Source organism: Poromitra crassiceps (genome assembly GCF_964638095.1).
Source record: "Poromitra crassiceps genome assembly, chromosome: 13".
Taxonomy (NCBI): domain Eukaryota; kingdom Metazoa; phylum Chordata; class Actinopteri; order Beryciformes; family Melamphaidae; genus Poromitra; species Poromitra crassiceps.
Genome location: NC_139644.1, coordinates 31,140,419 through 31,151,744, shown reverse-complemented (window position 1 = coordinate 31,151,744; position 11,326 = coordinate 31,140,419). Strand labels below are relative to the sequence as shown.

The following is an 11,326-nucleotide window of genomic DNA, read 5'->3' as shown; positions in this document are numbered from 1 at the left end:
GAATATTTTCGGCTCCACCAGGCCGTTTAGGTGGACGTGGTGCCATGATGCAGCGCCACTTTTCAAACACTGTGATTGAAGTGACAGACAGTTGCAATGGGCTGGCCCAATTGCACGTCACGGACCAACGTTGATTGGTTAGAGGGCCGGTCTCACTCCAGAGACCAGAGTCATTCATGATTGACGCCTGAATGGGCCGCTGACGGCCGGCCCAGACCCACGTGGACCAACGTTGATTGGTTAGAGGGCCGGTCTCACTCCAGAATCATTCATTATTGACGCCTGAATGGGCCGCTACCGGCCCAATCAAATACATAATACATACTTTTTCACCTAACCTGACCGGCCCACTAGCCAGCGGCCCACCGGCCAATGCACCGGTAGAATTATTTTGCAGTCCAGCCCTGAGCTCCGTGTGTTAACTCAACGTTTGCGCTCTTAAGCCGAGCTAATTCTGTTTTATTGCCCACCTAAACAAGGCTTACGTGGACGAGATTCTTCGGGGACCCGATCCTGCATCTCTTCACCAGCGGCGACGGACAGCTCATCATAAGCTAAGAGCACCTTGCCTTATTGTGTTGTTAGCACATTTTTGCTACCGCCGTGTAGCTTGCTACGTTCACCCCGGCTGGGGTAACGATAAAGAGGGCAATTCTGAGAGTTTTAACTCGAGTGGTTGCCGCTCTCAGTTATTGAATAGATAGCTAGATTGCATCCGTGCAATAGCATCTTGTCTTGTGTGTTAGCACATTGTACTTAGGCTACTGCTGTGTAGCTGGCTGCGTTCACCCCGGCCGGGGTAACGTTGGTCTGAGAGTGTTAACTCAGATCTGCCCCAACCTTACTTACTTTTAAAAATAGACTAAAGACTTTTATGTTTACCATCGCTTTTAACTGCTGACAGCTACTATGCAAACCCAATGAGTCCTCTATAAGTTTTTAGCTCTTTTTGCAACTGCTGCGCCTGTTGCTTAAAGGAGAATTTCGGTTTTTTTGAACCTGGAGCCATTTCCTGGCATTAATTATGAATTGGCCACTCACCTAGCGATGTCTGCAGCGTTTCTGGGCGTCCTAGCGTTGTTTTGAGATCAATATCGTCCAAGTCAGTGTAAAATGGAGTTGATTTGGGGCCAAGTGGTAGCCTGTATTTCCTGCATCTAAATAGCTATTTTTCTTCCCGTTTTCGCCACATATCGCCATAATCAGATCCGTCAACATCCAGCCGAGTGTTATTTCACCCCAGGCTGTTTCCTGGACTGCACACGGATCAAATTACCTCAAACGTGATCTAGGTCACCAAGTCTCGTGAAGTCCCGCGATACTTTCCTGTCGACTGGCCAAATACAGGCAGGACGCTTTGCGGTCGTGGTTTTAGCGTAACCTATGTGGGGTTTGGCGTAACCTATGTGGGGTTTGGCATAACCTTCGTTATTTCGAATCCCACATAGGTTACGCCAAACCCCACATAGGTTACGCTAAAACCACGACCGCAAAGCGTCCTGCCTGTATTTGGCCAGTCGACAGGAAAGTATCGCGGGACTTCACGAGACTTGGTGACCTAGATCACGTTTGAGGTAATTTGATCCGTGTGCAGTCCAGGAAACAGCCTGGGGTGAAATAACACTCGGCTGGATGTTGACGGATCTGATTATGGCGATATGTGGCGAAAACGGGAAGAAAAATAGCTATTTAGATGCAGGAAATACAGGCTACCACTTGGCCCCAAATCAACTCCATTTTACACTGACTTGGACGATATTGATCTCAAAACAACGCTAGGACGCCCAGAAACGCTGCAGACATCGCTAGGTGAGTGGCCAATTCATAATTAATGCCAGGAAATGGCTCCAGGTTCAAAAAAACCGAAATTCTCCTTTAATGCACTTTTTATACTTTTTTTTTTTAAGTTTTGTTGTGATGCTTTTAAATGTCCATTTTATTGTCTTCTTTTATTTTATTTTCCTGTCAACCATTTTATGTGAAGCACTTTGAATTGCCTCTGTGTATGAAATGTGCTATACAAATAAACTTGACTTGACTTGACTTGAGGGATGCCGCTCTCAGTTGTGACTAGATAGCTAGCTTGCATCCGTGCGAATAGCATCTTGCTTATTGTGAGCTAGCATATTAGGCGTAGGCTACCGCCGTGTAGCGCTTACAAAGAGAGTATTAAAGGAGAATTTCGTTTTTTTTTAACCTGCAGCCCTCTCCTCACATTAATTATGATCTGACGACTCACCCAGTGCTATCCGCAGCGTTTTTGTCGTCCTAGGCGTTGTTTTGAGATCAATAGCATCCAAGCCAGTCCTAGAATGTAGCTCCGTGGGGCCAAGTGGCAGCATGCTTTTCCTCCATTTAAATAGACAGTTTTATTCCCGTTTTCGATGCATATCGTCATAAACTGTTCCCTAAGGAACGATCAGACTGCAATTGTCCCCCGGTCTCTTTACAGCGGTAAAGAGCGCCAGCAGTACTTGTTACAGGCATGCCAGGAATTCCAGGCATCCCATTTCTGCCTGTCGGGTCAGTTGTGTCTCACTGACCCGACAGGCAAAAGTGGGATGCTTGCAACCACCAGTGAAAAGAGCCTGGGGAAGAATTGCAGTCTGATCGTTCCTTAGGGAACAGTTTATGACGATATGCATCGAAAACGGGAATAAAACTGTCTATTTACATGGAGGAAAACATGCTGCCACTTGGCCCCCACGGAGCTACATTCTAGGACTGACTTGCACACTATTTCGATCACAACAACGCCTAGGACGGACAAAAACGCTGCAGAGATCACTGGGTGAGTCGTCAGATCAAGCGGAGTATTGATCATGATAAGTTAATTATTTGCTGTGTGGAGAGGGTGGGTGGGGTTGTTGTAGATCTAGATTGCCATTTTGCTTATTGATTGAGAGAATAAGTCCTGGAGTTGGCGTTTGTGTCCGATCTTGCTGGACTGATTCACAAGCTGTCAGTCTGCATTCAGTAGCCTACTATGTAATTGCTTAATCAGTAGGCCTCTCTGCTCCACTGTCTGGCTTTCCTTTTCCTCATCCTCTTTTTTTCTTTTTTGACTTCCAGATAACTTCTTCATTGTTCTTCTTTCACTTTCAATTCAAGAGAAAGTACATGAATCATGCAAGTTTGACAGGAATGATTCACATATGTTCTCTTGAATTGAAAGTGAAAGTGAATGACTGTGTATCATTCCCGTCCCGAATATACATTCTCTTGTATGTTTAATGTCTAATGTATGTTTCACTTTCAATTCAAGAGAATGTACATGAAACATACGAGTATGTTGGTTGTTTATGGGGAGGGAGTTGCGGTCATTGCGTCAGAGGTTAGATAAACATCTGAAGCGTTTTGAAGACGAGGCCCAGAGGTTAGATAAACATCTGAAGCGTTTTGAAAGTCAGTGTTGCTGCTTCCATTTGATTTTCTCGCTTTACACTTTCCTCTGAGAGCCATGAACAATCCTCTTTGCGACACCCACACATTACAGTTGGATTGAGTTTGTGCTGTTCTAGATGATACATTTGCCATTGTTTGCTGTAGGGATGCTTCGATCCGCCTCCGATACCGATTCCCGATCCGACACCAGGGCTCGACTTTAACGGCTGCCTACGTGGCCTTGGCAACCATTAATAAAAAAAAGTCAAACATTTCTTGGCCTTTGGTTGCCTCAGTGGCAACCACATTTTAACACAAAAAATAGTGACAGCAAACAGCAAAACGTGCACCCCAAAATAAACGTTTCTAATATTCCTAAAACACGAAACTAGATTTTAATAAGCTGATATCACACACAGACTCTCTCCCCGTCTCTCATCTCCCCAACGCAGCAGCAGCCCTGCTTGATAAGAGCCACTCCGCAGTCGCTAGCCATTGGCATTTGGTTGCCGAAACTGTAATATGGTTGCCATTCTTAGTCACCTTATATTTTGAGTAATTAAGATACAATGTATTTAGTCAACTGGTATGGGTTGGTGGTACAATATGGAAATTATTCCTGTCAGATAATCCTTTGTTGTTTGAGAGTCCCAATATTTCCATGAACTGAGTTGAACATACAGATATTACAGTGTGGTCTGAAATAAACATAAGCAAATAAATGGTCTTGAGTTTAATGTAAATCCAAATATAACAAATATGACAGTTATTAACATACAGTTATATGACATACAATAGCTAAGTAGGCCTACACTGTATATTGAGATAAGTAACATTACTCTTGTTTGCACATATACTTTACAACATTTCTGTGTCCATACACCAATAAAGCGATCTGAATTAGGCTACTATCATTAGCACACAATAATTAACCAACATTAGCTTACATCATTAATCCTACATTAGCATGAACAGTAGGCTACTGATAATAAGGTAAGGTAAGTTCCTCTGAAAATTAGGCTACTTAAAGGACGGCTTTACCATGGGGGATATGAATATATATTAAATCTCACGCCCCTAAGGTTTTCGAATCCGTTGAAATTTTTGAAATTGGAGCTTCACTCCCAGAGATATCAAGCATCTCTCACATATCCCTCTCGCACCCCCCCCCCCCCCCCCCCCCACACACACAGAGTGGATTTCGGTTGATATCTCTGTGAGTAAACCTCCAATTTCAAAAATTTCAACGGATTCGAAAACCTTAGGGGCGTGAGATTTAATATATATTCATATCACCCACGGAAAAGCCGGCCTTTAAACCGTCAGTCAATTGAGCAAGACTGTCTGCAAGTATGCTATGCTAAACGTATGCTAAACCAGTATGCTATGCTAAAGAAGTATGCTAAACAAGTATGCTATGCTAAACGAACAACAGAATGAGGTAGAATATGTAAGTAAGCAGGTCTATTCAGGTAGAATTATTCACAACATAAGTATCACAGCTTACATGTATGTCCTCATGCAGACTTCAGGCTTATACAGTCCATATAAACAGCGTTTCACCGGCAATACAATACAATACTGAATGAACACAAGCAATTTCAGTTTTTCTCTTTTTAAAACATTACATTCAAGAAATGTATATTCAAAGTGAAAAATATACAATGTGACAGTAGTATCAGTCTCTGTTTATTCTCATTAGTATAGATATATATATATATCTCATAAGTATGCTATGCTAAACGTATGCTAAACAAGCAACAAGTATGCTATGCTAAACATATGCTAAACAAGTATGCTATGCTAAACGAACAACAGAATGAGGTAGAATATGTAAGTAAGCAGGTCTATTCAGGTATAATTATTCACAACATAAGTATCACAGCTTACATGTATGTCCTCATGCAGACTTCAGGCTTATCCACCTTATTTTTGTGAGGCTCCCCGCTGTAAAATAATTCTGGGAGCAATATCCGGTCTAGAACGTGAGCAGCTGTGTTTACGCTGGCTTGACGCTGCACTGCAGCCCATGACTGCAGCGCGTGCCTCCTCGCATCGCATTTCCTTGTCGAACTCTGACGTTAAAAGTTTGCTCGTCACAAAATAACACTCGTTTTGGGAATGTAGCCTAATGATGTTATCTATCACATCCTTAGGCTTAGTGTTACAAGTCGGCATTTATCAGCTCAGCTGCACCGTTTACAGACGAGTATATTAGACGGGCTGTGTTGTGTCAAGCTAGACGTAACGGGGGAAGAGGACAGCAGAAGGAAGCAGCACCCATGGTGCATCATGGTCGCCAAAAATAAGGTGGATACAGTCCATATGATTATCTCTGCACAGCGTTTCACCGGTAATACAATACAATACTGAATGAACACAAGCAATTTCAGTCTTTCTGTTTTTAAAACATTACATTCAAGAAATGTATATTCAAAGTGAAAAATATACAATGTGACAGTAGTATCAGTCTCTGTTTATTCTCATTAGTTCTGGATGATAATGCTGGAATAGTGCAGTGCTCGTCTCTTTCTCTGAGTGAAGCACATAAGCTGTCAGACTGTATCTCTGTCAGATTGGGGGGCACGGTGGCGCAGTGGTAGCACTGTCACCTCACAGCTAGAAGGTCCTCGGTTCGATTCCCGCCTGGGGCGCTGAAGGTGTGGTCTTCCCCCCATGTCCTCAGTGCACTGCCCAGGTGGACTATCTCGTCAAAAGGGCCTTTGTGGAGTTTGCATGTTCTCCCCGTGCTCCCGGGGGTTCCTCCATAAGGCCCCACTAAAAACATGCAGAAGATCGTCATCTGACCAGCGGCGGTTGGAAGAAGTTGGTCCCCGGGTGCTTCACTGCAGCTGCCCACCGCTCCTGGCCTGAACCATGGTGGAGGACGAGTCAGGATGGGTCAAAGGCGAAGGCCAAGTGTGTGCATGCCAAAAGGTGTTTGTGACAAATAAAGACGGGGTTTGTCCGTCCGGTTTAATATTTAATCTTATTAGAGAGGTGCTGTGCTGCCATCAAGTGGGCAAGCCTGATTCCAAAGATGCACAGACCTGCACCAGGGCTCTGAAACCTTGTGCCACGAGGGGCGGAGTCTGCTTTTCATCCCAATCAAACACTACAGCAGATCTCACTGACCACTTCCTCTCTGCTTCAAGTGCTAATCAATCAAATCAGCTGCTCCAGTCTCCACCTTCCATCAGAGTTGCTTATTCTTGTCATAGGGCTTTGCAAAGACATTTCAGTGCATCTTTAAAATAGAGTTCTCAACGGGCCTGAAAATTCAAACCCGACCCATCACCCACCGAGCCCGACCCCACCCCAACAATTAGCATAAATTGTCAGCCCGAACCGACTCGAGCCCATCGGACTGGGTCGGGTTCCGTCGGGCTTGGGCTGAAACTGAACTCTTAAGTGTGCGTGTGCATATGTGGAGGTGTAAGTATGGAAGAGAGTGAGAAAGAATAACGAGAGAGTATCAACCTGGCCTACTGTAAATGCCTTTTTTTTTTTTTTTTTGCTGAGCCCGAGCTTGACCCGGCCCGATCCATTAGCATAAATTGTCAGCCCGAGCCCGTCGGGAACTCTGCTTTAAAATCAAACTTTCCCACTTGATGGCAGTACAACATTTCCAAATAGCAGTTGGAATTTAAATGATTGGAAACAAAAGTTCCAGTATACCAAATCCAAATAATCCAGTGTTTTGTTGTTAATTGATCATACAGTATTAGAACTTTTCTTCATGCCTGGTATCTGCGTGGTTTGTGCAGTTCCTTTTACATGATGCATTTTGCCATGAGGGTTGCCACCAGGATACAGATCCACTGCAGTCTGATGCTGCTTCCTGATGATGGTGTTGTTGTTGTTGGTTGGTGTGGTGTTTGGAGGACTTGCGCCTTCGTAACATATACCTTGTGACTGGAGTACTTCATGGTAGCAGGTATCCACAGCGAGCACGTGTAAGGCTGGCTCATATTTCCAGACTTGATATTTAGGGTGCTCTTCACATTGTACAGTCCATGTTGGTCCTGTTCCGTCTGTATGGTGGCTGAGTCTGTTAGGTTGGAGCTTCCCTGCTCCCAGTGGATCGTCCCTTCAGGGTAAACTCCATGGAACTGACACCAAACATGAGACTGATTGCTGGAGGAGTCAAAACTTCCAGAGCATTCTGTAAAGAGGGACAGTTTTAGAATGATGACTGTCAAGAAAAGTGCTATCAGACATTTTCACTGATTTTATATTCACTGCATGTTTTATATGTTCAGTTTCCTGATTCTGTAGGTGTGCATTGTGCAATGTAAGTTTACAAAAAAAAAGTAAAATCATATTTTATTTTCCCTCCAAAATATGTGGAAACAATCTGCTAACTGCCCACTGGCAGATTTTTTTCCCGATATATAAAAAATAAAACCAAGGTGAGTCAACTCACCTTCGAGTGTCACAATGGTTTTCTTGGTCTCTACTCCGATACTGGAGCGCAGTCTGCAGAAGTACTCTCCCTGGTTGGTTGGCATCATGTTGGTGAGTGTCAGAGTGAGCCTGTGTTGGTGCTTGTTGTTGTGAGGTTCTGCTTTGCTTTCACACACATATTTGCGGTCAAGTTTGTCATCTTCACACAGGTTTAATCCATTAGATGTCACCCAGAAAAATCTCTTGATGTCCAATTTGCTTGATGAGCTGGCATCACATTCCAGACTCACGTTCTTACCACACTGTGCCGAAACCTGAGGGCTGGTCTCCAGCTCAAGGTGTCTGAGTGCTCTGGAGAGTTGGATGACTGTATTGAGAGAGAGAGAGAGAGAGAGAGAGAGAGAGACACACACACACACACACACACACACACACACACACACACACACACACACACACACACACACACACACACACACACACACACACACACACACACACACACACACACACACACACACACACACAGTCTGATGAATTAATCCTCAAATTAAACTCATTTCTTTTAGAGCAACATTCAGGACACACCCATCTTCTCATGAATCTGTTTTCATGTCTGTTCTAGCCTACTGTTTGGATATTTCTTCTCTTACAGAGGGCAAGACACAACTTGAGTTCCTCCCTCCTGAATAACTTTTTTAAATGCACATATTGATGAGCTTCATCCTTTCTTAAAGAATATCAACACACAAAAAGTCAAAGGGTTAGTCCTCGAAAAAACTAAACTAAAAACAAAGCATGCCAAACATTTCAGTAACACTGTACAATAAGGGTCATTCATTAATACTTAGGTACAGTAATGCTTAATAAGCATTAACTAATGCTTAGCATTAAGCATTAACTAATGCGTATTAAACATGAACTAACCCTTTAATGTTTAGTAACTTTAACCCTCACCCTACCATTAACTAACCATAAACTATTACATGAAGCATTTTAGGACTAATGTACACCGCCTCCGGAACAGATGCGGTACGGCTCCTGGTACGACTGCGAACAGACCCACACTCATGTAATCTGTCAGACGTATGCGGGAGCCGACAAAAATAGAACAGACCTGTGCGTAATTGTTCCGTACCGCATGTATCGCCCATCTATTAACATGGGCGAGAGTCGATCCGTCAGTTTTGCTGGATCCGCAACGCAGCCATAACGTAGGCCTATCTGGTGTACATTGCCTGTAACCCTTAATTAATTACACTTATTGTAAAGTGTTACCAACCTTTTCTTTCAATCGGCTGATGAAAAGCAATCTGAGGGGTGGTCTCCAGCTTCAGGCCTCTGGTTACATTGGAGAGATGGATGTCTGTATTAAGAGAGAGAGAGAGAGAGAGAGCGAGGCCAGACAGTCTGATTAATTACATTCAGCACACACCCATCTTCTCATGAATCTGTTTTCATGTCTGTTCTAGCCTACTGTTTGCACATTTATTCTCTTACAGAGGGCAAGACACAACTTGACTTCCTCCCTCCTGAATAACTTTTTTTAAATCCACATTTTGATGTGGATTTGAAAACTAAAAACAAATAAGAATTTCTGACAAACTCTTAAATCATGCCAAACATTTCGGTAACACGGTAAGGGTCATTAACACTTGTACACTAATGCTTAATAAGCATTAACTAATGCTTACTACATTAAGCATTCACTAATGCTTATTAAACATTAACTAACCTTAACGCCGCCTAACTCTAACTCTTATTGTAAAATGTTACCAATTTTTTGTGTGTCATACGGCTGAAGAAAAACACTCACCGTCGCTGCCGACGACTGAAGTGAACCAGACGATGGAAACCCAGTATGTCCTTGTGAAGCTCAATCCCTTAAACTTTAAATCAATATTTTTCAGATTAGATGAACCACATCAAATCAAAACAGAGAAGTGAATGAACACAACATGAAGCATAACAAGTTTGTTTATAATTACCATGATGTTCCTCTGAATAGACTATCTGCTAAATGTGCTTATTTCATCCAGTCAAGGCCTTCTCCAATAGAATGAACATCAGAGAAAGTTGTCTGCTTCCTTCCAAACAAAGAGGCACAGGACTGAGCGCACACTGAGCTGCACTCTTTTCACACGCCCGTAACCCTAATCTAAACCACATTTTCTTTCCTTGTTCTTTACTCTACTAGTTGCGGCGACCAATCAATTGAGTTTGGGGCGTGGCTTTCTTACAGAAAGGCTAACTTGTGCCATGTGCGACAAGGAGGAGGGGCTTATGTGTGGGACAGACTCTTCCTCACCATGTTGAATAGCTGTAGCACAGGGATGTCCAAACTTTTTTGAATGGGGCCAGATTAGATATTGTGAAATTACCAGGGGGCCGGCCAGCTGCTTCTTGTATCATATGGGTTATACAAATTAAAATTAAAATCACATACAATACAATTGCACTCTAAGGATTTTGTTTACCATCTGAAAACATTAGTTCTGCCTGTGTTGTTCCTACTTTGTGCTTGTCTACAAACTGTATGATAGTGCTCTCATCGTTAAATGAACTGAAAAAACACAAAGTGAACTTGCTTGATTAACCAATAACACATATAGTATATTTTGAGAGACAAGCTGAGGGCCACTTAAGATTGGTCAAAGGTCTGCATCTGGCCCCCAGTTCAGACTTTGGACACGCCTGCTGTAGCATCAGGTTTACACCTGAACATGTGCAGGCACGACATTAGCCCACTCAGGCCATGTCTGTGTGTTAACACAAAGGTCTCTGGCATGTCTTGCAGATGGTCCTGAGCTGGGGTCAAACTGTGTGTGTGTGTGTGTGTGTGTGTGTTTGTGTGCGTGCGCGCACACGCACGCATGCGCGCACACACACACACACACACACACACACACACACACACACACACACGCACACACACTCAAGCCATCACCCCCTTCTCAGGCCAGAGGGGGTTCCATTAGCGATTAGCTCCTACCTCCTGGCTCCTGCTGTGTCCCCTATCCACAGTGCTCTTTGTCATGCGCACACACACACACACACACACACACACACACACACACACACACACACACACACACACACACACACACACACACACACACACACTCAAGCCATCACCCCCTTCTCAGGCCAGAGGGGGTTTCATTACTCTCGTAACGGGGCAAGCCCCGTCTTTTATTGTCACACGAACACCACAACACATGCATGCGGCCACAACACACTCATGCTGACGGTGGCCGGTGAAAAGTGTCCTCTGCATTTAACCCATCCAGGCATGTCCTTTCCTCCTGGGGGCAGGCCAGGAGCAGTGGTCGCTTTCTCGTACAGCGCCCGGGGACCAACTTCGGGTGTTGTCGTCACTGGTCGGATGACGATGACGATCTGATCTTCTGCATGTTTTTAGTGGGGGGGTTATATACGGAGGAACCCCCTGGGGGAGCACGGGGAGAACATGCAAACTCCACACAGAGAGAAAGGCCCTTACGACGAGATACCCCACCTGGGCAGTAGGCACTGG

General features: G+C 44.1%; 1 protein-coding gene across 1 annotated transcript; it reads right to left on the bottom strand.

Annotated features, from left to right (window-relative positions):
* Positions 1-5,161: 5,161 nt before the first annotated feature.
* LOC310787493 (uncharacterized protein) lies at positions 5,162-9,962 on the bottom strand. The gene is made up of 5 exons (XM_083648928.1): positions 9,780-9,962; positions 9,608-9,680; positions 9,074-9,157; positions 7,811-8,158; positions 5,162-7,549 (listed from the first exon to the last, which is right to left on the bottom strand). Exons 1-5 carry the CDS (start codon positions 9,780-9,782, stop codon positions 7,158-7,160), a joined length of 900 nt encoding a protein of 299 aa, XP_083505054.1. The 5' UTR covers positions 9,783-9,962; the 3' UTR covers positions 5,162-7,157.
* Positions 9,963-11,326: the final 1,364 nt, after the last annotated feature.

Bases quoted from the DNA above. Each gene is read 5' to 3' on its own strand.
- LOC310787493 (XM_083648928.1), bottom strand. The intron at 9,158-9,607 runs GTGAGTGTTTTT...CTCTTAATACAG, and splicing joins TTCAGTCGTCGGCAGCGACG to ACATCCATCTCTCCAATGTA. The intron at 8,159-9,073 runs GTTGGTAACACT...CTCTCAATACAG, and splicing joins TCAGCCGATTGAAAGAAAAG to TCATCCAACTCTCCAGAGCA.